Source organism: Onychostoma macrolepis, chromosome 07 (genome assembly GCF_012432095.1).
Source record: "Onychostoma macrolepis isolate SWU-2019 chromosome 07, ASM1243209v1, whole genome shotgun sequence".
In the NCBI taxonomy this organism is placed as follows: Eukaryota; Metazoa; Chordata; class Actinopteri; order Cypriniformes; family Cyprinidae; genus Onychostoma; species Onychostoma macrolepis.
Genome location: NC_081161.1, coordinates 38,006,367 through 38,034,281, shown reverse-complemented (window position 1 = coordinate 38,034,281; position 27,915 = coordinate 38,006,367). Strand labels below are relative to the sequence as shown.

The following is a 27,915-nucleotide window of genomic DNA, read 5'->3' as shown; positions in this document are numbered from 1 at the left end:
TTAAAAACTTTTCTCAGCTGAACAATAAAACTTTGGCAGCCAATCAGAATGCATCCTGCTGAAGTGGCAGACTATTGTCCATTGGTGTGGATGCTATTATGGTTCTTGGTGTGAACGGGCCTTTAACCAAAATTCTTAGTGAGAATAATAAGTTAATTCAAATGTCTGGACTCATTATGGTAATGAAGAATTAAAGAGAAAATGTGAGAAAATAATATGTGACTCAAATACATTTTACTCCATTGCTGAAAGCTGACTGCAGTTGCTTTGTCAACATTACACATTATATAAATGAAGGCAAATGTATGCAATTTCCATTCACTTCTTCTTACACACAACGCTCGTGATTTTCAACTTTTATTTCATCACTTTTATTTACACATTCTGCATCACATAATGTATATTCCCTTTTTACGTCATCCTTGCCTTATTCACAAGCTCTTAATTTTGTGTCCTTTTTAATTTTGCGTCCTCCACAGTCTCTCCGTTTCTGTTATTCAGTCTCAACATCTCGCTTTCCACACAGCAGCTGTTCCTCTCAGTCGACGGGCCCTTGGAAGATGAGTTTGATGTGGCCTTGTTCCCCAGTCAGCCACGTTCCACAGAAAGGACAGGCAGCGTGGAAGGCATGCGTTCCGTGCGGCAGTGGGATCTGACTCCAGCCTTGCACTGTCTTTTCCGAGCACACGTGACCGCAGGGGCAGAACGCATGTGTGGGGGGCCCCGCGTCCAGATACAGGCCCCCTTCGCACCCGAGCCAGAGGGGCACGTAGGGGCCCACCCCTCTGCACATGGGACACTCTCGCTCTCCTGTGGTAGCCGGAGCTGTGCCTCCGCCCCCAGTTATCGCCAACGCAGACGATGCCGCTTTCTCTTTACGAAACCCCCAGTTGTGGTAGCCGTGCACGTGGCCGCAGTTCATATAGACCCAGGGCTGTTTCTTGTCGATGGTGGCACGCTGTGCCAGGCTGGGAAAGGCGAGTGTGTTGAAACCCACGGGACACTGTGGACGGGCGGCGTTTAGTTCCTGGCGTAGAGACTCCAGCTGTTTGAGAGTGGGGGTGTGACGAAGACCACTAGGGGTCCGCCAAAGCAGAGTGGCGCCGCAGAGATCGATGAGAGAGCCATCCTGCAGCATGTTTGACTCGTTCTCTACCTGTCAGGTAAAAAACACATGAAATCACTCAGGACATTTTGCATTATATCTTCTACTGGGTACTACAGAAAAAAGAAAGTCATACAGGTTTTGATTGACATGAGGGTGAATAAATGATGAGAGAATTTACACTTGTGGGTGAACTGACCTTTTAAGCCTAAAACTTGTCATAATATCCAACTAATTTCACAATTTGTGCCATTTAGCAGATGATAAAGCCACATGTTAGTTCAGACTACTGTTGTCAAAAGTACAGACTGCGATACCATTCGGTATTGAAATTTTAAAAACGTCCATTTCCCGCTAAGATTTGAGCGCTGTTGAGCGGATTCTTAAACGGCACTGATTGGTCATTGTGTTCACGCGCTCAACAGATACATCTGTGATTGGCTTCAATGTTCAATGAAGCGCTTGGTGAAGAACGTGAAGCGATGATCATTGAAGCCAATCACAGACTTATCTGTTTAAAGGGGTAGTTTACTGTGATTTCACTTTTTTCATTTTAAATAGTGTGTAATGTTGCTGTTGGTGCATGAACAGTATCTGCAAAGTTGCTGCGCTGAAAGTTCAACGTAAGCGGAGATATCGTCTTTTAAAAATCAGGAAGTTTAATGCCTACAAAAACGACTCATATGGGACTACAACGAGATACTTCCCGGGTTGCATACGTAAAAAACCCATAAATTTGCATCAACCCCTCCCTCCAGAACATGCAAAAGAGGGGGCAAGGCCATGTTCTGCGGCTTTGTCAAAGAGGAAGCGTTATAGTGGAGAGTTGTAGCCATGCCATCGAAACGGTGTTATTTTCACCCAGCTGTCAGGTCTTCTGTGTTCGGGCTTCCTACGGATGCTGTAGTTCGTCAACAATGGTTAAAATTTATGTTTGATTATGTTCCTGACGATTACAATCCTAATTTAGCTCTCTGTGCTGCGCATTTTACGGAAGACAGCTTCCAGAATCAAGAGAGTTCAGAGTTCAATGCCGGATTCACACAGAAACTGTTACTAAAACATGGAGCAGTTCCAACTTTAAAACCAGAGGCAGCAGTTGTTGGGCCACAACCTGTAAGTAAGATTTAATAATTTTAAATGTATTTGCATGTATAATTTCAGACGTAATGTTTTAGTTTTATCAAGGACGTAAACAAATGCCAACGCTGGCTTTAGTAGCCAGTTAGTTAAATGCTATTTTGTGTGTCTATGTACAAACATTTTGGACCCGAATTTGTAATTATGTACTAATTTTGTAAATGTATTTTCCATGTATACTTTATGACGTTATTTTTCGATTTGATCAAGAACGTAAACACAAGCCAACGCTGTTTGGTTATAGTAGCCAGTTAGTTCGATGCTATTTTGTGTGTATAAGACAAACGTGTACAAACTTCAAAAAATTGTATGTAATCACAACAGCAAACTTCCATTCAGAAACGTTTTGTAAGAGCCGTGCTTGCGGAAGTTCTGCTTGACTCTCTTCATTACCGCTTTCTGGGTCTGATTCTGCCTCAAACTGATACGGCAATATTGACACCATTATTTACATTTGACCGGAGCACATGTGACTGTCGCCCGTGAAGGTAATGGGCGTGAAGTTTCCGGATAATGTGCAGTACGCAGTTTAGCCAATCACAACAATCTAAACCAATCTGAGCCCATCGCCTGTTTCTGAGGGAGTGGTTTCAGAGAATCAGGAAGTCAACCGGTCGTTCAAATGACAGAGGAGAAAGCGGCTTACAATAAAGGTGAAATATATGAAAAATAATGCGTTTTGTAACAAACGAAACACGAAGACATGTTATATTGCACCCCATAAACGCAATCAAGCAAAGAAAAAAAGCAGTAAACCACCCCTTTAAGAAACATTACTTATTATCAGTGTTGAAAACAATTGTGCTGCTTAATATTTTTGTGGAAACCATGATACATTTTTTCAAGATTATTCAATAAATAGAAAGTTACCAAATTCTCTGATGCAAATATTAATAATGCAAGCCTACAAAACTTTTTGTAAATGGTCTCTCCTTTTTTGACAAACGTTTTAATAGCAGTTTTATAAGAAACTCCTTTAATGTTGGATCCGATCCTCCATGTAAATCAAAATGGCTTGAAACTCATTGTATATCTTGGCACAGCATTTGGATGTTACCATATAAATACGTAATTTCTAATAAAGTAAAAGAAGTACTTTACAAAATTATTCACAGATGTTATCCTGTAAATGCAACTGTTAGCAGATATGTTCATAGTGTTTGTGATATATCTGTTGAAGATATTGAACATTTATTTTTCTATTTCCCTTTTTCTATTTCATTTTGGGTTGACTTTAAAATAGACATAACAAAAAAATTATACAAAGCCCTTAATTTAGAACCTCTTGATATTTTACTTTGTTTTCAAAACCCATCTTTTTCTGATAAACAAATTTACATGATTAATCTGTTAATTCAAAATGCAAAGTTTTGGGGGGGAAGAAAGGGGGGGAATGGAAAGTTAAAAAACAGAATTTACTTGAAACAGAAATGTTTTATAATCTTATAAACATCTTGATTGCCACTGTTGATCAATTTTATGCTTCCTTGCCAAATAAAAGCATTAATTTATTTCTAAAAAACTTTCTGACCCGCAACCTTTGAGCAGTAGTATATGTTATCATATTTAATAAATTCACTTTTGTCAACCATAGTGGTAGAACACTATCTGTGTTGAACTTCTGTGAAATATAATTCACTAAATTCAATTTCCTGTGCGACGTGACCAGTGAAGAAATGAGCAATTTTGTATTTCAACCGCAGATGTCCATAGAGAAGCCAGAATTCTGCAGTGTACCTTTTGAAACATTTCCACTGGCGGTTCATTACCAAGATTAAAGCAAATTCTCACCAGTTTTCCTCTTTGCTGGGCGGACCGTGTCTCCCGGAGGGCAAAAACATTCCCACATACTGAGATCTCCCTCCACACCCCTGGAGCGGGTTCAGATACAAACTCCCCTGCTGGGTGCATCACCAGCACCCCATTGGTTGTTAGTCCATCCATCAAACCATCTGACGTCCTCCATTTAGCAGCTCTCTCCTGGAAATCAAGCACATCAAGAGGATTTTACTAATCTCTACAGTATCGAGATGAACTCAAAGCTAAATCAAAACGTGTCGTGGCTTACTGTCAGATTAATATCTGTTCTCTTTTAATGTACACGTATGTAGTGTGTTATATAATAAATCACTGACTAACTGAGCTTAGAGGATTATAATGCACAGACAGACACTGTAGGCTTTCCGTTTATAGCTACTAGCTCTTACACAACACACCTACTACTTGGAGCTGCATTATACAGTGGGAGTCTGAAATATTTATACCCGACAAGAATACAGTATCCATTCTTTCTCTCTCGTTCTCTTTCCACCTCCACAGAACAGCAGTGGGCAGAGAGCCTGTCAAGGACATTTGTATGAGTCCGTAGCTGTGTGTTGATATGTCATGCATCACTGCCAGCTACTGGACCATTACTGTCCTCCAGGTGTCTGTGTTTTTTTGAGAAGCGTAGATCTCCACTATTGAGTAAGCTACTATCAAGGTCAAAGCAAAGATTAAAGTCACTATTTGAAAAGAATACAAATAGTAGCGTTCCATTCAAAGTATACTTCCATTGCTTAGTGTATAAAAGGGGCAGAAATCCATATCAAGACGGTCATACAGATTTGGAACAACATGAAGGTAAGTAAATAATTATAGAACTTAATTATTTGAGTGAACTATCACTTTAAGTCAAACGCACATGATTTGAAACAGTTGATAATTTAATCAAGCGCATTAAATGTGAGTAGTCAAGTGAATTGAAGGGAAATGAGTCATTTTGATCTTAAGCATCTCAGTCGGTGACAGCAGGAAGATTAAAGCTCCGTAATGCGCCTGCTGTTTGTTATGAATGATATGCATCTCTAGATTCAGCAAGTTTTTTTGTATCACATTTTATGTTCTCGTTTCATTGAATGATGGATGGTCTTATCTGCATTCACTTTCTGCTGCTGAATGAACAAGCAAAACCTTTGTCCCCCTGAAAATATTTTGCATAGCTCATGTCAGAGTGAGCTACACTGAGTATGTTTACACTGATGTTAATATCAGTCTGTGATGCAAAAAGTATCTATTAATGTTGTAAATATAGATCTACTGTATGTAATTAGTGGTGTTTGCTAAGGCATCAAACCTGTATAAACAAACCCTTTACATTAAGTAAATTAATAAAAAACTCTGTTTGTACTGTAAACAGCAATGATATTCAAATCATGCCTGCCGAGGAGAGGCGTGCTATACTTTTCAAAGCAAAAATGTATATTCACTATAGAAATGCCCATGATTTTCCAATAACTTAAGATATTTACTTATTTCCGTAAATTTTCAGGTCTACAAATCAAGATTTTAAAATTAATATTTTAATGTATTCATTTTTATTACACACTGGCTGCCAAAAGTGTATTTTTTATGTTTTTCAAAGACGTCTTTTATGCTCACCAGGGCTGTATATATTTGATCAAAAATACAGTAAAACAGTAATATTGTGAAATATTATTACAATTTAACACACACGCGTTTTTTATTCAAATATATTTTAAAATGTAATTTATTCATGTGAGGGCAAAGCTGAATTTTTAGCAGCCAGTCTTCAGTGTCACATGATCCTTCAGAAATCATTATATCAATATGCTGATTTGGTGCTTAATTATTAATGGTGCTCAATTCTTCTTCTTAATTTGATTGAATTCTATTTAGTATATTACCATTTTTTTTATATTGATTGTCCCAGGTTTTATATCTGTTTTGCAGTATCTGTAACTTCTTCACAGGAAAGAACCACTCACATTTTTAAAAAAATGTGAAAAACATTTTTTTTATGATTAAATCCACCTATTTAGAATGGAGCCGCTGCAAACAAGTAACCGCACGTTAGGGAGGTAAAGCCTTGGTGCTTGTTGGGCAATGCAAGTTCAAATCTGACTCATGACATTCCTCAAACTTGTTCATCTTTCCCTAACTCACAACAAACAATATCCAATAAACAAACCAAATAGGCTGAAATTTGACCTGACATTCGACGTGATTCTTTTTGCCTGTTAAGGAAACACAAACTTTAACAGGCAAAACAGCAGGAAAATAATGCGTCCCTTTCTACTGTGTTGCTTTTTTGATGTCAGTGTAAATAATCCTATTGCACTGTGTTGTCTTCTTCTGTACTTTGGCAAAGATTGTGCATTAGTAAACGCGGCTGTGACTCAATAGCCTGTTATGACTCACCCCGAGGAAGATGTTTTTGGAAGAGTCAAAGCCCGCTGCATATATTCGTGCTGTGTAGGGAGCACTACGCTCACACATGATGCGGCAAGCGTAGCGGGAGATGGTGCTCTGGGCCGACTGTCCTCCCTCTCCATTTGCGCCCCCCTGCCCCTGTCCTCCACTGCCGCTGCTCGCTGTGTCTGTCACCACAAAGTCTATCATGCTCTCTGTGGAACGGCCGATCTAAAGACACATTAACAAGCAGAGTAAGTGAGATATTCAAGGATAAGTTCACTCAAAAGTGATCAATTTTATTAATTACTCCTCCTCATGTTGTTTTCATTCTTCCATGAAAGACAAACAAAATATATTTAAAAATGTACTGGTTGCTCACTCCCCATTCACTGTAATTGCATGGATGCACAGTATATACACTACCGTTCAAAAGTTTGGAGTTTTTATTTGCTTTGAAAGATATTAAAATGTTTATTCCGAAATTGATACATTCAATTGATCAAAAGTGACATTTATAATGTTGCAAAAGATTTCCATTTCAAATAAATGCTGTTCTTTTCAACTTTCTATTCACCAAAGAATGCTAAAAAGCTGTTTTCAGGATTTTCAACAGCATTGTAAATTACATTGTAAAATATTTACATGCATACTATTTTACAATATTACTGTTTTTATTGTATTTTTGATCAAATAAATGCAGACTTGGTGAGTATAAGAGATTTATACTGACCCTAAACTTTTGAATATTGACTATAATGATTTTTTTTTAAAATAATGTATAATTTTAATATCAACCATAAATTATTAAATTATAAATGATTATCAGCCAGATTTTTAATACTGATGCATCACTAACTAGTGCGTTATTGAAAAATGTCGTCTTTTGTGTCTCAAGGAAGGAAGAAAAAGTTATTTTGGTTTTATAATGGCATGAGGAGGAATAGATGACAAAATGTTCATTTGTGTGTGAAATGATCATATATTTGACATAATTGAGGCCAAAAAATATAGGTAAAGACATTAACCCCTAAGACAGGATACTAAATCAATTTAAATTCATTTGCATGTTTAATGAACTCAATAACAGGCTGTTAAATGAATGAATCCTCTCTTCTTCTAATATGATGCTTTGCTCACCTGAAACATGTCGGTGTTGGGGTCATGTGTATATTCCACTATAACAGAATGACTCCGGGACAGTGTGTAGGATATGCTGTGCTGGCTTTTGTTGCTTAGGGCCTGCAAACACACACACACACACCGACACACACCTCTTTGACTAATAGCCTTTGTTGCATCATTCATCCCTTAACAAGTCAGAAGAACATAAGGTACTTTCAGGTTCCCTAACCTTATGCAATAGATTGGCAAAACACTCGGTCGGTTGCGATGTTATGCAATGACTCTTGCAGAATTTAGTGGGTGGGTCAAGAGGACACTTATGTTGGAACAGATTTCACATCTTTTGGAAGCCATGAAAAAAACTGGTTTAGAGAATGTATCTGTTCCTATCAAGCGTTGGCATTAAGACATTACCACTTATATTTTCAACTACCCATGGAAATTGTAAGGCGAATGCTGTCACCTTAGACACCAGAGGCGTGGAGACGTTGTGGATGACATCAGGTTTGACGCCGTTGGCTTTGGGCCGTTTGTAAAGGGCCAGCCGACTCCTCCTGCGGCCCTTGTCCCCGCTAGCCAGCGAACCATTATGCCTGTGTGCAACAAAACCACAACGGTCCAATCTGAGCTTAGCGAATGCTTTGAACAATAAAGAATGAATTAATCAAAAACACATTCAGTGCTTAATTTAGAAGCAGCACCTCACCCGCTGACTGATTTTGATAGAGCTGACAGATTGAGGACAGATTGTTGTCTTGGGGATGACAATAACTAGGCAATACTTGTTTTCACTTAAGAGCACTGGCGTGTACTTAAAAATAATTAAATGGCATTAATCTATCTCTCTGTCGATACTATGACAGGAGTCATGAGCCGTCTACAAAATGGCTGATGCAGGCCTCTCAGAGCCTGTCAATGAGGAGGCGAAGCCATCTTATAATTCATCTAGACAACGATCAATAGTCCAGACACTTAAATGAGCTCTCTCTATCTCCTTTCATCTCACTGTGAGGCAGTCTTCATTTTTACCGTTTTTTATTTCAGTTGTAGCATGTAGTGAGGAAAACGTCTTTTAAATTAGCTCATTTTTGTCTATTTTACTCTGACTGAACTTGAATACTTTGGGCCAGATACACTAACAGCTTGTGCCAACGTAAACCCTTTTTTGGCATTAAAGAACTACTGTCACGATTTACTAAGACATGCAGTGAAAAATGTGATGAAAAGGCGTGGACTGTTATTTCTGCGGCTAAACTTATTGCATTTGCAGGTGTTTCCCTTTCAGAAGCAAAAATTTATGGGAGGAGAGTATTTAAATGAGTCATGCAATGTGATTTGCTAAGGTTTGCAGTAGTCAGTATTACCATTATTTAACACCCAAAAAACAAGTTGTAACCCAAGTGTTGTTATCATCAGCCCTGTTTGTTTGTGACTTTGTGCTAATTTGCACTACTCTTTATAGATTGCATTGGTCATTATGGAAATGATCTGGCTGCGTCTGTGAACATTAATTTTGTGTACAGTAGATCACCCATTGAATTTTCCACTCCCATTGCCACTTTTGTGGGATTGTAGTCTCACCCTTAGTCTGCTGATAATGTGCAAAATAACACAATAATGTCAAAGTATCACAGACTAATTCACTTAATTGTCTGTGCAAATCTAAGTTCTCGTATTATGTTTGCGTTTTTGGATATATATCATTCTAATATGCTGATTTGGTGCTCAAGAAACATTTATGATGTTGAAAACAGTTCAACATTGATATCTGGTTGTGTCTGCGAACATTAATTTTGCGTACAGTAGATCACCCGCAGAATTTTCCACCCTCATCGTCACTTTTGTGGAACTGTAGTCTCACGCTAATGCCCTGTTCAGTAAATCTGGCCCTAAGTCTCCAAAAACATCATTTTAATTGCTGATAATGTGCAAAATAACACAATAATGTCAATGTGTCTCAGACTAATTAACTCAATTGTCTGTGCAAATGCAAGTTGCCATATTATATTTGTGTTTTTGGATATATATCATTCTAATATGCTGATTTGGTGCTCAAGTTAACATTTATTATTATCAATGTTGAAAACAGATAATAATCCTTGAGACAACAGTTGTGCTGCTTAATATTTCTCTGGAAAATGTGATACGTTTTTAAGGATTCTTTGATATATAGAAAGCGCAAATCAACAGCATTTACTGTTGACCTAAAAATACAGTAAATATATTAATAAGAATGGAATTTATTTGAGATTTTTTTTTTTAAAACTATTTAAGTCTTTACTGAGACTTTTGATCAATTTAATCTGTTGACGAAACAAAACAAAAAAAAAGATTTAGATAACATAAGACATTATTATTTTTAACATATACGTGATTCTATTTTTTAATAGTAGTGCGAAATGGAAAAGAAATGAACACTTTTGTGAGTGATAAAAACACCATTATGTGCTTTCTCTTTTCCACTTCAAGGGTTAAGCCCTCCTCCCCTCCTGGCGCTGGAAACACTCATCGCTCTGCTCTGCTCCATGACTGTGTGATTTGAATGACATCTTTGTTGGCAGTCAAATGAAGTGTTTTGCATCCGCAGCTGAAATCTAAAGATAAGTCAGGAAAACCAGCCGCAGGTACACCAGGGGAGCCAATTGGCCCGGATGACGTGTTGTTCATTCATCTGCGAGAAAAGATGTTAATTGAACTCATATTTATTTGAGGGTAATTTTACCCTTGAACTCCCACTGAACTCCTGCATTCAGCAAAACGCTGGCTGAGTGAAGGAGCTGTAATTTAGATAAATGGGTTTTCACGAATCGGAGACAGTATCGTACAGTTCCAATGTGTGTGGGAACAGTTAAAGCCAAATGATGATAAACTCAGTGCTGCTGATGTCAAAGGTTTTGTTTATTCATAACTAAATATGTTCAGATTCAATCCATTAAATACTTAATCATTTGCGACATCTCTTTTGGAATTATTTTATGATTTCCTTTCTTTGCAACCATGAATGTTCTAGGCTTAATACAAGCTTTATTAACATTTTTTGGCATAGTATTAATAATATTGATTAGGGTTTTAATGCACTTACAGTGGAAGTCTAAGGCAAGACATTACAGAGAGTTTTAAAGCACAAATGAGAAGCTTGTATTTTTGGTAAAGCACTTAAATGAATAAATGGTATTATGTGAATTGTCTAAACCACTTTTTGCAGTAACCCCTCACTGCAGAACAAAAGATCCAGGGGGCGGGGTTGGATCCACATCCAGGGGGTGGAGATTGGTAGGTTTAGGGGTAGAGATGGGTGGGTTTAGGTAAATGTAAGGTGGGAGGAGTTGGATCTAGATCCAACCACACCCCCTGGATCTTGTGTTCTGCAGTGAGGACCATCTCACTTTTTGTCCCTTATCCTTGTGCATATCATCAAAGTTACAACGTTTACTGGCTTTACAGATCATGATGTAATAATGATTGGTTATTAATTCCTTTTAAATAATACATTGTGACTTTTTTGTGAAGATACTTTGAATTTTTGAACAAAAACAGCAGCACAATTATTTTCAACATTGATAATAATAAGAAGGGTTTCTTGAGCATCAGTATATTAGAATGATTTCTGAAGGATCATGTGACACTGAAGACTGGAGTAATGACTGCTGAAAATGCAGCTTTGTATCACAAAAATAAATTACATTTTAAAATATATTAAAATAGAAAAACATTTTAAATTGTAATTTTTTTTAGGCCTATTATACTATCTTTTTTCTATATTTACTGTATAGAAATTTATTTGTATTTATCGTGTATTTGATCAAATAAATGCACCCTTGGTGACAGACTTCTTTCAAAAAACATTATATATATATATATATATATATATATATATATATATATATATATATATATATGAAGATTTTGTTAACTTCTGTAAGTTCTGTTGTGCTATTATGAAAGAAAGAGCTAATCTGAACTATAGAAATGTAAGGAGCTTAACCTTAATTTCATCCTTTTAATATTAACATTTTTCCCTCAGGGTTGGACATATTCTTACCCAAGTACAATCAGCTCCCCGTACTTGATGGGCTCCTTGTCCTCAGGGCAGAGAGCATCATGGGATTGAGATCCTGAGCCCAGAGGAGGAGACGGCTGGTTCTTGTTGCACGATGGGCGCAGCTCCAGGGACGGAGGAGGGCAAAGAGCTTCGGAGCTCCCTTCCAAAACCATATCCAGAAAAACGACTCACAGCTATAAGAAAGAGAGAGAGAGTGAGGGGAAGAAAGTGAGCTTGATATTGTTGATCAGCACATTTGCTTGTTTTCTCACAGTGAAATGACAACTTTATTTAATAAGCGCTACAGGGAGAGGAAATGGAAAAACAGTATGATTCTTATCTGTATCCCAACCCTCCCCCTATCGGTTACTCCACCTGTAAAAACAATAACAGACCAATCACAGATCAGCTGTTATGTATTTATGTAACAGCTGATCCTGTGAGAACAGCCTGAGATAGTGTGGCTGTCTCTGCAGTGTTTTGAAGTCAAGCAGCCAACCATCAATTGACAACCTGTCGGGAACAGGAGATTTAACCAATCCCAGGAGAATAACAACCTCTCTGCAAACACGCAGTCAAGTGCTCCAATGCAAAGGACTTCATTGTTGTTTTTCATACAGACTTAATGGAACACAGTCACAACAGTGGCATTTCAAAGGTTCGATACTGACTGTCAGATAAATTGCTGTTGTCATTACTCTGAGTACTTAATGTGTGTTATTTAGGTGAAAATCTGTACCTCTGTCTGTCCATCTGACCGTCTATCTTCTATCATTCTTTCTAGTATTCTGTCTATCTGTCCATCCATCCATCCTCTATGATGTGTTATTTCACTGTGATCAATGTTATTTTAGTATTATGTACATACAATTATAATATTTATAAATTTTTTATTAGTAATTTGTAGTAATTTCATTTTAATTTTAGATTTTTTTTGTAGTTTTATGTACTTTTGCTATTTTTATGACAAATTTTATTGTTTTTTTCTTTTTAAAAATATTTCTGTTTAGATTTAATTTATTTTTATTTCAGTTTTAGTAATTTAATACTTAAATTTACTTTTCATCTAATATTTATATTTAATTTTATTTAAGCTTCATTTCAGTTACATATATCTTTCTATCTAATATACATAATATATATATATATAATTTCTATTATTTTGTCTTGTGGAAAATATCTGTTATGAATCTTCCTCTACAGTTCACTTAACACACTAAGCGACTTTTATTTTTTTAAATAATAAGCATCTTGCAGATTCTGCCATTTTGAGTTTAACTGCATTTATGTTAAAAAAGTATACGTAAAACCTTTGTAGTGCAAAAACATCAAAAACATTAGCAGCAACTGGTTATATGTCTATTTACTTCTTCCAGGCTCCCTTGTGCAGCAAATGAATCTGAACCGAGTGCAAACCCACAGGAAGCTGACTGGTTTAGAGATAACGGACAGCTCAGATGAGCCAATCGCTGCGCTATGATGGCACTGCACGACTGTGGGTGTGCAATGGTGAGAGGTGGACTGGAGGCTGAGAGGGTGAGTAAGGAGAGGGAGGGAAATTGAGAGAGGACAAAAATAGAAATAGCATGGTGGTGCAGGTGATGGAGGGGAGAGGAGAAGGGAGGGCCAGCGGGATGGAGAAGGGTATGTAGAGGTGTAATACATATAGAGTGCTTACAAAACAGATTGTAGATAACAGAAGATTACTAGGGATGAACAAGCACTGTTACGAAGAGATTGCGTGTGCGTGTGTGTGTGTGTGTGTGTGTTGAGATTTGGCAGGGTGATGGATTGCCTGTTCTATGCCATGCACTTTCTAATCAGCCCACAACCTGGGGGAGGAACGAGCAAATGAGAGAGATATGGGAGAGGAAGTTCAACAGGAATGCAGGAATATGGAGGGGTGGTGAGGACAAGATGCACATCATGGAATGAGATCTTTCTAGACACAACAGCCTTAGTGTATAGTGGCTTATTGTATAATAAAATGACAAGCACTGTCTCTGAGCTTGAACTGTTCTCCACACATTATTGGGCAGCTTATCAATAATTCATTGGCTTCTGGTGCCTTTATTAAAAGACTTGAGTCCCACAGTGTAGGTACCTCTAATATCTTCCTCTTTATTCCCTTCATCTCCACTTCTCGGATCACCACGTCCTCTCTCCGGTCTGTTTTTATGTCCTGGTTACTGTATCATCTCCCGTCACCTTCTATCCTCATTCCCACAATCCTCTCTGCTGCCTCTGCAGCGGGGTGAGCGAGTGCGGTGCGTGAGACCGAGCGTATGAGGGTAGACAGAGAGCGAGTCTGCCTCATCCATCTCTATCAGGAGCCAGATGAAGTGGGTTCTAAATATACACGAACAAGGAAATGATCTCACGAATAACTTATGAGGCTTTACTCGGGTCCAGCCTTGCCAAACTTAATTCTTCAAAATCTATATCTGCTTTTCAGAAGATCATTAGCTATTTCGCAGTTTTGTCAGAGCTGCATTTTTGTGCAATGCACATTTTGAATGCTCGTACGGCTGCAAAATTTCTGTTTGCATTGTTGTTCTGTCTGCAAACAATAGTATTGGTGTTATGCTTTCACACATTTGGCATCCTGTAGCAAAGTGAATTTGTATAGATAGCAGAATGTAGTTTGCACTAGTAGTATTGTCTGCTGGAGTCAGCTCAAAGTGATGGCATCTCATAAATGCAATGATATACTATTATGTATTAATAGTGTCTGCAGTGGTCTGTTATTGTTTATGATTTCATGGTTCTCTGGAATACTTGCTTCTGATTGGTCAGTGGCAGCAATCTGAAGTTAAACATATTTGTATAACAAGCAATTTCCTAGACAGCTAGTGTGATGTTTCTCAGCTGTCTCTCTTCTCATGTAATAAAATAGTTTTAACATAAATTAAGATTTTACGTACATTTGGAAAGCAGCAAAAATTGGTAACCTGCCATTTTCAGTTTAAGGAATTGTTTTTACCTGATCTTACCCTTTAGTTTGTTGTGTAACCTTATGTATTTAGATTGATTCAGTGATGTTAAATAATAATTTTGACTCATTTTGAATAATTTATTTAGATGTTACCACATAAAACATTTTTAGCTGAACAATTTCTCAGTTTACAATCAGTTTGTTATTATTGCTAAACTCCTTCCTCTTTGTACATTCTGATCACATCAAGGTTTTATTTTGCAATGATGACTAACTCATTGTATGTTAACACTTACTTATGTATTATAGTTTGCAATAACTTTTAGATATTGTTTTAATATGTCTGCAGAGTTACTGTTGGTCCTTGTTTTATAACTTTAACTCTGCTATATAGTCTTTAATGCCCACCAAGGCTGTATTTATTTTAGCAAAAATACAGTAAAAACTGTAACATTGTGAAATAATAATAGATTTTAAAACAACTGTTTTCTATTTGAATATATTTTATTGTAATTGTAGTTTACTCCTAGCAACGCTGAATTTTCAGCAGCCATTACTCTACTCTTCAGTGTCACACGATCCTTCAGAAATCATTCTAATATACTGATTTTCTCAAGATTTTTTTTTTTTGTTAAAATAGAAATCTTATGTAACTTTATAAATGTTTCACTGTCACTTTTGATCAATTTAATGCATCATTGCTAAATACAAGTGTTTCTTTTAAAAACATTAACAAAAGCAATGTTTTTTCTATCTTTTAGTACTTTACAAATTTCTTGATTGTCTAAATGAATGTAATATTTGTCCACCAAACCAGGATGCAAATTTCTTGTAACCAGTACGCTGTGTTCTACATTAGCATCATGTTGTCTATTACATTCTCTTTTAACAGGATAACACCATCTATCTGTTCTGGTGAGCTGAGTATAGCTGCCATAGACTGCGGTCTGCATCAGTGCAACAATGGTGCATATTGCATAATTAATGCGAAAACACCATCTATAACAGTGTTGCACACTGTACCGTATAATGTCATTATCTCTGTCAGTGTAAGTCTGTAGTCAGCTGCAGCTTGTTGAATGGTCGTCATGACTGTTGTCCGTTGCAGTGTGCAGTGAAGCTGTGTTCTGCAGCAGGTGTGTGTGTGTGTGTGTGCGCGACTCATGATGGAGTGAGTGTCCTACAGTGCTGTCTGACCCCATTGCTCCTGTCTGGGTGAGCAGTGGAAAGAGCTGCAGCCACCAAAGGCAGGGAATGAGAGAAAGTGCGAGAACACGTTGACATGGTCTCCCTGTCAGAGGTATCGTGATTGTGAAACTTGATAGTGACCTTCAGAGGCAGGGACCTCCGCAAGAGCTCTATCATTTACACTCTTCCTGTTTTAACAGCACATCAGCATTCACAGATGCATGTCAGCAAACCAGTATATGGGTCACCTATGTGACATTGCAAAGACATTTTGTTTATAATTCAGTTTAATAAATAATTATGAACTTTTTTCAGCATGCCGATCAAGAAGGAACCCTGAATTAACACTGACAAGGGGAAATACTATGCAGCACATAAAGAAAACCACGGCAATGAAGAAATAAATAAGATGAATGAACAGGAATATTTACAAATGTGTAAACTTCAAGCATAATGGCACTACTCAAAATATTATTAAAAAAAACAAACAAAAAAAAACATTAGCAGTGCACAATAAACTGACATGTAATTATTCCACAACACAAGCAAATTTAGATCATGTAAAACTAAACTGCACTTTCCCAACCTCAGTAACGTCTCATTCTCTTAAGTATAAATCCTCATTCAAGCAAGAGTCTGTCAATAAGCATTCATTTTTTACTGAAATATTTTTCTCGTTTTAAGACATTAAGTAATAAGACAGAACTGGTTTTTAAAATGATGTTATGTTTTGTTCAACAAGAACAATCGTCCCTCTTAATATAAAGACAATTGAGAAATTTCTCCTCTCAGACTTTGTCCACAATGCAAAACAATCATTTTCTTAATCACGGTCTTCTTTTCCTTAAAACAAGATAGATTTCCTTGACAAGCAAAATATATTATGTCTTGATTTTAATGAAACCTCTTGGGTCATTATCCTTCTCCAGTAAATTTGCAGTATATTGTTTAAAAGATATTTACAGGAAATCAAAATAATTAAGACTTCTATTTTTGCTGTTGCATGACTACTCCCTATCCATTTATATACATCATCATGTGCAGTCAAAGGAGACATCTAAATCACAGCCTCTTTTCTTAATACATATATTAATTAACGTTAAATATGTTGTCAGACAAGTAAATGGAAAGATAGTCTTCAGATTGATTATTCACCTCAACATGAACAAATACTAAATGTTTATAAGACAAACATAATGTAACCATTCATGATTGTTCTTTTTTTTTTTTTATCATATAGGCTGTGCTTATTTGATGTGTTACTAATGATTTTTTAAATTTTATTTTGTAGTTACTCAAACAAGTTGTAAACACCATAGCAGGACTAGCTCAGCAATTAAGAAAAACTGAAATTAACAAATAATTAATCTCAGAAATAATAAACTAAATTACATTGTTTATTTTTTTTATGTTCACTGAACATTTTGTGATGTAACTTCACACTGTTGTGCAATTTAGGTATACAATAGGCCCTGCGAAAGTCGTTTTTTCACGATCTGTTCTATAAACGTCCGAAATTATTGTACACATCAGAAACTAACATTATAAGCAAGATTATGTAATGGCATTGCTCGTATTCTGCTCATTTACTCGAGCCAGCATGACCCGTGGACCAGCCCGTGCTCTCAGACGACAGATTGCAGCGGATTGCGTCTCAGTAACAGCTGAACAGCTGAATGCAAAGATTCGAATTCTAAGATCCGAATGATATAATTCGATGTCTAATTCGAATTTTGCGACGTAATCATTCAATACCGATTCCCCCAGGAAATACACGCACGCACGCGAGACGTTTACTATAGATGAAATACGAAAGACAGGCAACACTTTTTAACAGTTGATTTATAAAGCGTCAGCATGATGTAAGAGTCACACTTGTATTATTCCCATTCCTTTTAATCCGTCGGTAAAGACTGTTCAAAATGCATATTACATATGGACATATTACATAACGTTATCATACCAAAACCTGACCTATTTGGTATTCACCAGAATCATCACTGCAATTGCATCCCACTAGAACAATATAACTGAGATGCTCTTATTTATACTAAGCAATCTCACGCTGCCTATGGGGCCTGGGAAGTACACAAGGGATTTCACGGAAAATTAATTAATTAATAATTTTATTTATTACACCTAGTAGGCTATAATTTAAATAAAACACTTTATATATATATATATATATATATATATATATATATATATATATATATATATATATATATATATTACAAATGATTTGCACAGAAAATAAATAACCAGCTACAGAAGAACACACGCATCTACATAGCACTCCGCACTGACATAAGGAGAAGACTGTTTAAGTGATAATAAAAAAGAGGAACATATTTCGGTGAACAAGCACGCCAAGCAAAAACTATCCAAATACGCACCTGATGATGTTACAGACCCCTGCCTTGAATATTCCTGGCTTGTCAATCCCCGTGTGGCCTTAAAATAGGGCGTCGTGCAGTTAATTCATCGCTCACGGTGTTAAACTGGATGGCACACGCATCACGTCGTGTGGTTTGCATTGCCACACTCCGTTGTCATCAGTTACACGGAAGACAGCGCGGATCTTAATCCAGGAGAAGAGTGTTTTCAAGTCTAGTCCAGACACTCCGTTGTCACGCCCATCTCTCCCTCGCAGTTCTCCGCCGTTACAGAAATCCGAGGACGGGTTTTGCCCTCACCCACATCATGCGCCTCTGCGGTTGGTCAGGGTGCCGCGACACACGTAAGCCCCGCCCCCGGATGTGAAGTTAAGAATCCTAATATGGTAGTGGGGTTATTAATATTCATGAGCCAAGGCTTTGCCATTGGACCGTAAAAGTGCGACGTCAGGAGTAGGTGATTAATATTCAGAAACCAGGCTTCGCCATTAGAGGATTTCTCCGCCTGATTAATATTCACGAGCTAAGCGTAGGCTTCGTAATTTGGCCTCAGGGTGGCGTTCGCGGGGTTGGCACCACATCAGTGCTGTTATATACGCGCGCAGTGACGCTCGAGCGAGGGATCTGACAGCCTGTGGAATCCTCCGCATTCTCCGCATTTAGGGATACACCTGTGGAAGTCAGTCCTTTACACCTGTAGGCTAATATATGCAGTGATTGTGCTGTCACTTTCACCTCTCAATTAAGACGACCATCTGCGTGATGATGCCCGTGCTGGTTAACCTAATCAGCCAGTTTTATAAAGCTCCACAACTGTAGGAAATTAATAATATTTTCACAACAAAATAAAATAGAGCTAATACATGCCACTTGTTAAGTCAAGTCAAGTCACCTTTATTTATATAGCGCTTTTAACAATACAGATTGTGTCAAAGCACTTAACAGTATCAAATTGGAGGATAGAGTGTCAGTAATGTATAATGATAAGATTAAACACTCAATTTTCAGTTAATGGCATTTCATTATTGAATTCAGAGATGTCATTGTTTAGCTCAGTTTAGTTTAAATAGAATGAAGCCAGAAAATATATAGCTAGGGAGACCACTTGCCATCTATGTGAATGAAAAGTGTATCAACACACAAATATATATTTTTCTGTGGCTGTGGGTTGGTTTCAAACACCTAGTTCAAAACATCTCAAATAATTGTGAGTTCTGTCCTACAATTCGAAAATTATTTTCATCATCATCAATAGCTATACAAAAAACGTTAACAGTGTGATGATATATGTGTTACAGTTTAGAGTTTTGCAGTTTTTCATAAAATGCTTTATACTAATTGTTTTAATGAATATTTAAGACGAAAAGCCTGCAATAGGCAGTTCAATGGATAGACAGATAGATAGATAGATAGATAGATAGATAGATAGATAGATAGATAGATAGATAGATAGATAGATCAAGTATATATTGCCTATTCAAAATTAGGTTACTTAAAGTTATTATTGTAACAATATGTATTTGTGAGATATGCTTTACAAAATAAAACGTTGACATAAGAATACAAATCTATCTATCTATCTATCTATCTATCTATCTATAATTTTGCAATGAATAGATAATAAAAAAGGGGTTGGATGTGTTACATAAATAGGCTATAAATACAATTTATTGCACATTGGGGAGAACTTATTGTATCCATAAGATGCAACCATATTGTAATGGTTAGAGCGTCTCAATGGGCCATTATGTGTTTCATAAATTGACCGTCATTTTTCTTCTCCCCATTCAACACACAGTGAATCACCATCAGCTGTCATGAGTTGTGAATGGAAATATGGGCCGGTGTCAAGACCGTCTCACGTTGATGGCGTCATTCTGTGGCGCCAAAACAGTCTCTTCTCAGCTTCTTCAGAGTACCTCCATTGTGGACATACACACTTATCTAGGACAAAAACAGAATTACCTGTGTGGTGTTTAATGTGTCACCCATACCTGCAGTTTTTTTAGCGCGTCTAGTGGTTTTTAGCCCCCGTCGGTCTCGCCATGAACGACGACGATGGTTTGATGGCAAGTTTTCATTCACGTCAACTCCATGCTAATGTGGCGTCTGTTCCTGATGGACTTTGCTGGGTGTCAATTCTCTCCTGTCTACTGCTTGCGTGCTCCTATGTTGGAAGTTTATACGTTTGGAAAAGCGATTTACCAAGGTATTTTTCATAGTCTTTGGCTGTGTCAAAACCTAGTGAGCTCCCTACCTAGACAGCGTTGTAAAGACAGATTCGACGCTTACAGTATATTGTTTAAATCTAATGTTCGGAAAAGCATTGTTTCAAGCTAATTCTGAACCAAATGTATTGTTTTAAAAATGTTAAAATATCGTTTGAGTCGAATGTTCAAATGCAGCTTGAGGCGAACGTCCAGTATTGCTTGAGTGGAATACATATATTTTAAATACTATTCGAAATCGAATCAAATGTTTTAAAATTCTTTTCAAATCGAACGTTAAGCCTGTTGATCAAATGGTACGTTTGGAACTATTTTTCAGCACAAAATGTTTCCATTCTTTGACATCAGCAACATGAAGTGCAAGAAATATTAGTAAGTTGATGGAAAAACTAATAATTAATTAAATCCTAAACAACTTAAATAATAAATAATCTTAAAGTTAACAATCAGGATAAAATATTATGGATTTTATTTTCATATTAATTTTCGTATTAATTATTCATATTTTGTTGTAGCAGCCCTAGTGTCAGCCTGTCTGATTTCACCCCTCCCCCACTGTTTATATTTGTCTTGTTTTATGTAACAAACCGGTGGCAAGATGCAAACTTGTAACTGTATAATGCATTTAACAATGATTGCTTGTTTGTGTGGTTGTTTGCACTAACAGGGATCATCCTGCAGTGATAAAGAGGCGCTTCACCAGTGTACTGATTGTATCCGCTCTGTCTCCAGTGTTTGTGTGGGCATGGAAAGATTTCACAGGCATCCAGGTTAGTTTACTGCAACACACGTCTAGTCCTTACTGTTGTTTGCTGTATGTGTTTACCGTGCTCTATTTGATACGTTGTCCCAGATCTCACTGCATCATAGAGTTTTGTTTGTGAAGAATTTTGCAATTTGTTTTTGCCAATGTGTTTAACCTTATTTGATGGAGAAACACCAGACTTACTCAAATTTGTTATTATTTCTCCTATAGCCTGGTCCCTCATTACTGGCCCTTATGGGGATCCGGTTGGAGGGTCTTATTCCTGCTATCGTTCTTCCGCTGCTATTGACCATGGTTAGTGAATGACAAAATATGTATTTGGTGTTTTTTTTTTTTAGATAATGGAAAACAAACAATGTTTATCTTAGACCTAAAGCAACACATTATCAAAATGTAATATTCTGAGAAACTTCAGATTGTAGAAGAGTCTTTCTATTGGGCACCTGATCTGGCACGTTTTTGTGTGTTATATTTGATTATTTTATTACTCTGTTTTCTGTCAGGTGCTGTTTCTGGGTCCTCTGATCCAGCTAGCCATGGATTGCCCCTGGGGTTTCATTGATGGGATAAAAGTTGTAGTCGGTAAGCAGCCTTTTCCACTTCTAGTGATTTCTCCAGTGAATCTCTCTATTTTGGGATTTAAATAATCTGTTAGTGAGCTGTCATTATGTCAAATTATTATAGGCAACAATAAGTGTTAGCCAAATAATTTGGGAGGTGAATCTGTATCTTCATGTTATGCCAAATAAATCGGCTAGATTGATCTTTGTTGCTGTAAAAGAATCCGATTGGTTACGTCTTTGCAGACCCTTGCTTCTGGTCTCTGTGTCTGAGTGACATGCGCTGGCTGAGGAACCAGGTTGTGGCGCCATTGACAGAGGAGTTGGTTTTTCGGGCATGCATGCTTCCCATGCTAGTACCCTGTGCAGGCCCCTCCACTGCAATCTTCACATGTCCACTCTTCTTTGGTGTTGGTGAGTGGTGACGTGCCATTTGCTTAGATACAGGTTGGGGTAAATGCATCAATTATTTGTTTTTACTCTATCATGCTTCTTTACATTTAAGTCTTGAAGTCAACAAGAAATCAAAGTTGACTCTTTGCATTCTTGATACACGTCTTAATGTTAACTATTCATCAGTGCGTGTTATTCTAAAGAACAAAAAAATAGTCTTGTTAGTCTTTCATCAAATGTAATAACTTGCTTTACCATTGAAACAACCTTTTTGGCTGATATCACCAAGGCTGTGCAAATCTGGAAGATATTTTTGCCAAGTAACCGTGTATACATTCGGTTTTATTGAATAATAATTCTGTGGATTGTTTGTATTTAAGAACACTTTCTCACGTACTTTTCTTTACGTACTTTCTTCCACCTACTTCACAAAACATGATCTAATTTGAATGAATTTACAGTAATTTAAATGACTGACAACCCCCCTCCCCCCACCACCATTATGATGAGAGATGGGTTTTCCACAAAACTATAAATTTCAGTCTTTCCTCTAAAGCTGCATGTGTTGTTTGTATGCAGACTTCATTCACAAATTTCACGTGGATAGTGAATAAGACCCATTGTGTTAGGCTACTTTTGTAGATAACAAAGATTTCTGCTGTCTTCCAATCTAATTCAAAGTTGCGATGAAATGGTAGTAGTGATAGATATTTTTTTCCATGTACATAACTTTACCTGGAAGGTTGAGTTATGACATTTTGATTAAACATTTTATACATGCATGCATAGATGAATCATTTACAATAAGATAAATTTAATTTTCATTTCATGGCAACTAATGTAATAAAGGTTACTGCGATAATAGTAAATACTAAAAACAGATTTGAAAAAGAACTGTTGGGATACTCTCCAGGGAAATTATTGTTGATTCTTGGCACTACCTAGATATCTGGTAATTGGTAACCCAAGCATTTCATGCGGTTCTCTGAAAATAGCTGGAAATCAACCTACTCGAGTCTTATTTGACAGAAAATATCACCTCTGTATTAATGTGTTTGAATGACTGACCACTGACTTGCACAAGAAAAACAAGACTGTTTATAGTTTAATTTACATTGCTTTGTAGACCATTATTGTTATGGTAACCTTTTCTTCTTTCTCTCTCTCTGTTTGCATGTGACTGCAGCTCATTTTCACCACGTAATTGAGCTCCTGCGGTTCAGACAGGGCACGGTCTCAGGGATTTTCCTCTCTGCAGGTAATAGTCATTAGTTTACTGTCATCTTTAGTGTGAGGAGTGCCGCCTATGAGACATAATTACTCATGTCTTTGTTTGTTTGTTTGTTTGTGTATTTTTCAGTGTTCCAGTTCTCCTACACCGCAGTATTTGGAGCTTATACAGCCTTTATATTCATCAGGACAGGTGCATCTATTATCTTTAATACTACTGATGCATGCACTACTCCACAACAAGACTAAACAATTCTAAAATAAAAAAGCTTTGCTTTAAAAATATTAATAGTAACCACAAAGATAATTTTTGTATTGTGACTATTTTCATGACAATTGAGCACATTGACTTCCCAATTCATATTTCCGTAATGCCAACAAAAATGACTCATGACTGCAATGCACAAAATAAATATTTAAATTGTATTGTATTTTTTGTATTGTACAGTATTCTTGCTTTTGCCTTTCTGTGACTTTTATCAAAATATCATTGTCCATATATAATTATGATTCATAATGTAAACTAGATAAAGTTTGCTTAAAGCATAGCAACAAAGGTTGAAGTGATTTTAAAAGCTTTGTTTAATGCAAGTCTGTGGGATTTTTGAGTTATTTTTAGTCTGCATTGCAGACAGTAATGATAATTAGGGAAGGAATTAAGTTCAACTGCCATGAAAATATCACAATTCAACAAAAAAATGGTCTTTGTTTTCTTTGTGTAAAATAAATTTCTTATTTTTTTGTCTTTTGGGTGAAATGTGACCAGGAAATTGTATTGACAGACCTGAAACTCTCAGAGACAATGTTCATTGTAGTTCTGATTCAACTAGATTTGTAACAAACAAACTGTAATGGCATACAAAGAAATAACTGCAACGATCTCTCTGTGTATGTGTCTGTAGGTCATTTGGTGGGTCCTGTGCTGTGCCACTCCTTCTGCAACTACATGGGTTTTCCAGCTCTCAGCACGGCCCTGGACCACCCACACCGCCTCACGATTCTCTCCTTTTACGTGCTGGGGGTCGTTCTCTTCTTCCTCCTCATCTTCCCCATGACTGACCCGCTCTTCTACGGTTTTCCCACACCCGTCTGCACCCTGACCTCCACGCCTGGATCCATCTGCTCCTGATCCATCCATACCTCCATCCCGCATTTCATCCATTCCTTCTCTCCAGCCATTTGAAAAGGAATGGCTGTTTTGCTGCTGGTTTCACCAGGAGAGTGAGGGACTGCTGGAGAACAGGTATGAAAATTCACAGCCTCTGTGAGGTGGTGCGTGGAAGAACTCGGTGGATGCAAAACATCCTCAGGTTGCACTGGCCATTCTTTTCACCATTCAGCCGACGTTGCATTATCAAGTGACTTCAGCTACAGGCCTACGTTTGATGAAGACAAATTAATTATATGCGTCTGCATGTTTATATGACAATATTTCAGTGTGTTTATCATTGGTGCTGGGGCTAAAGATCAGACACTATTACGGGTTTCCTAGGAGGATTTGTATGCTGAAATGTGCATTGCTAAAATGCTAGATTCCCTATTTTTTTGTTGTGATATTAGAATCTTGTTTGCATACACCGTACCTTGTTTGGTCTGGTGCCCTTACTTGAAGACGACATTCATTTTTATAGACTTTTTTTTTTTTTTTTTTTTAAATTGTCTAAATATCACGTCACTCAAGTCAGTAGGCTTAAATTTAAATATATGTCTTTAGGTACGCTTTTGGAGCAATAGACCTAGACCTATTAGAGTAACAAAATGTACTGAGTGTGTATCAGAAGTTGAATTGCCCTGGCCTGAACACACAGCTTTAGGTCTAGATAGAATTGCGGCCTCATGCACATTTCAAATATGAGGTCTTTTAAAAGTATTGATCAGTCCTGCCTTGGCTGTTTGCTAATTAGAAAAAAAGAGGAATTACCAATTACTGTTTATATTGTATAGATTTTGACCAATGGTATTTCATTCGTATTTAATGCAGAGCTAAAGACATTCTTTTTTACATCAGCATAGGGATCTTGTGAATGTAGTATGGTAGCACTGAATAATGTTGAGTTAAATTCTAGACTTCTGCTTTAGTAATGGTGGAAATTCCAACACTTTCGTTTTATGACTACTGTCTTGTAGTCATAAACCACCTGCAACAACATTGAAACTACCTATATCAGAATTACACTTTGAGTTCTTTGGCCGATATGTTTTACGTTCTAAATCTAAATGCTAAGCTTTTTATAGACCTTTTATATATTAAAAATGACACAGTAACGGCCTCATGAATTTTTATGCGGGTTCCTTCACCATGGAGTGTTAGTGAAAACTCATACCACTGATCTGCATGCTGCTACACTGGTGACATATGGATGTTCGAATGATGATTGCTATAGAAACGCACCAAATACAACTCATAACAGCTTCTAGGAATAGTTGACCCAAAAATTACCCACCCATTTACCCACTGTTGTGTCATTACTTCTAAAAACCAAAAGGCGATATTAGTCAGAATGTTCATGCTGCTCTTTTCCATTTAATGAATGGTGAACGGAAGCTAAATTCTAAAACTTATTGTAGTCCATATGACTTAAGTGCTATATTCCACTCATTTGTGTGATTTGAATATGCATATATTATGCATTTTTGGATGAGCATAACATTTATTGTGTGTTCCAAGAAAGAAAGAAAAAAAGAAATGAGTGCAAGTAAATTTTTTACATTTTGCGTGAACCCTTTAGCAAGTGTGGCTTTTAAAGTTATGTTGTTGTATTTGGTTTCAGTTCTCATTAATTGTGAAAGCAGAGTGTATAGAGAGTGTATATATAGAACTATCATTTACTTTATTGCTTGTAATTTGTTGATTAATATATTGGCATGGCTTGCCCTCACATTTATTATGTGTGCATCATAGGGTCATTTGTAGGCTTTTCTGTGTTGTGAGAGACCATGCAAAGTAAACCTTTTAAGCAATAGTCTCACAAACAGGATCAAATCAGGGATTTCCATCTAGTGCCACGTAAGAGGTTTGTTTTGGGTGTTTCTTTTATTCATTCCCAAAATAATTTCTTATTTGGCTCGCTACAAAGAAAACAGTGATATCTATAACATCACTTTGAACAGCCAAAGTTATAGTAGGAATTTATCGCAACTTGTCCAAATTACTACAGTGATCTGGTTTACTTGTCTCTAGCGTTAAAAAAAAATTGTGTATCAAGTGTGCCATAGTGTATATGACTGTACTGACGCGTTTACCCAAGGAGGATGCTGTATGTAAGCACTGTTTAACTGTGACTGGCTACACGGAATGCTGCTTTAGTTTAGTTGCTTTGTGGTTGCGGTCAACAGAGGGCGCCAGAGGACCATTGTGTGTTTGTCTTTTCATTGTAGTCTTGATTAAGAAGCAGTCACTTCCTTGTTTATTAAGAAACTTTATCCGTATTGCTTTGCATATTTAATCCTGTTATTAGATAATTTAATTAAATTATACCCTGATACGCAAAGAACCTGTGGAAGAAGGTACATTTTTTTTTTTTTTTTTTTTTCTTTGGTGTGCATATTTGGAAATTCACTTACTGTTCTAGATTTGAGCTGCACTATGGGTTGTTTGGATTGGATGCCATGTTGAATTGTAATTGTTAGGGAAAGCTGAACGCACTGGTGCTCTGGTGAGAACAGGCTTCCTGTCAGTGCTGTGAATGATGACTGGTGTAACTTTTAGTAGGAGAATGTTTGTAGTGAATATGTGTCAGGAGCTTGTTAGTTGTCACAGTCCAATACTCTCATCCTCACTTTCTTAATTTGTGAAGTCACTGCATTCATTTATTTTCGACTTCTGTTTTTTCCTTAGTGTCTTTCATCCCCTGTTTGAGTTCAGTGTTCGTTCTTCTATCTGGTTGTTTGCAAGCAAAACATTTGCACCAGGGCTTGCGTTTTAGATGCTTTGAACGTCATATTTACAGTAAGGAGGAGCAATAGACGTTCAAATCTATTTTTGCAAATGTGAAAAGTAGCGGAGCGCTGTTTTAGCTCATTGAAACATCATCTTAAAAAAATGTAAAGTATTTGAGAATCTCTACACAAGATGAATTGTATAGACTGGTTGTTCATTACAAACAAGTCTGATGTTTATACTGAGAGCTATATTTTGTAATCAAATCTATTTTGGTGACTCAGAGAATAATGTGCATGCTAGTTGTTTTTGACTAACGTGCAATGCAATTTTCTGTAATTCACTGATGGACAAATGTTTTATGACAATCTTTCTGGGTCTTTCAATCCACTCTGCAAAACTCTGCCGTTTGTAAATAAATTAAAGGTTTTTAAACACCTCTCTTGGAGTTGTTCTGTTTTATTTCTATATCTTTTCAGAAGGTGATGTGTATCGTTTCTGTACCATCAGGCAGAATGGTTTCTCAAACACTTCTGCAGTTCTTCAGACAAACAGGTAATCCTGCTTGAAACTGGTTGGTTGAGCCAAAGGTTGATGCATGACTCGGGCAAATGCAGTGTTTTTAAAACATTAGTGTGTGCACATTTTCAGGGAAAATCAACCCTGAATGACTTTTATGTTGACTTGCATGTTAAACTAGGATGCCAGAAAGTTTTTTTGACATTGTAGAAGTTGA

General features: G+C 37.0%; 2 protein-coding genes across 2 annotated transcripts; one reads left to right on the top strand and one right to left on the bottom strand.

Moving 5' to 3' along the window:
- Nucleotides 1-341: 341 nt before the first annotated feature.
- On the bottom strand, nucleotides 342-18,536 carry peli3 (pellino E3 ubiquitin protein ligase family member 3). Its single transcript, XM_058780724.1, has 7 exons — nucleotides 18,123-18,536; nucleotides 11,604-11,797; nucleotides 8,025-8,154; nucleotides 7,577-7,678; nucleotides 6,446-6,667; nucleotides 4,037-4,225; nucleotides 342-1,156 (listed from the first exon to the last, which is right to left on the bottom strand). Exons 2-7 carry the CDS (start codon nucleotides 11,774-11,776, stop codon nucleotides 539-541), a joined length of 1,434 nt encoding a protein of 477 aa, XP_058636707.1. The 5' UTR covers nucleotides 11,777-11,797; nucleotides 18,123-18,536; the 3' UTR covers nucleotides 342-538.
- A 1,384-nt stretch (nucleotides 18,537-19,920) lies between these two features.
- rce1a (Ras converting CAAX endopeptidase 1a) lies at nucleotides 19,921-27,618 on the top strand. Its single transcript, XM_058780725.1, has 8 exons — nucleotides 19,921-20,331; nucleotides 21,018-21,120; nucleotides 21,327-21,410; nucleotides 21,620-21,698; nucleotides 21,923-22,090; nucleotides 23,256-23,327; nucleotides 23,430-23,492; nucleotides 24,202-27,618. Exons 1-8 carry the CDS (start codon nucleotides 20,168-20,170, stop codon nucleotides 24,426-24,428), a joined length of 960 nt encoding a protein of 319 aa, XP_058636708.1. The 5' UTR covers nucleotides 19,921-20,167; the 3' UTR covers nucleotides 24,429-27,618.
- The last annotated feature ends 297 nt before the right edge of the window (nucleotides 27,619-27,915 follow it).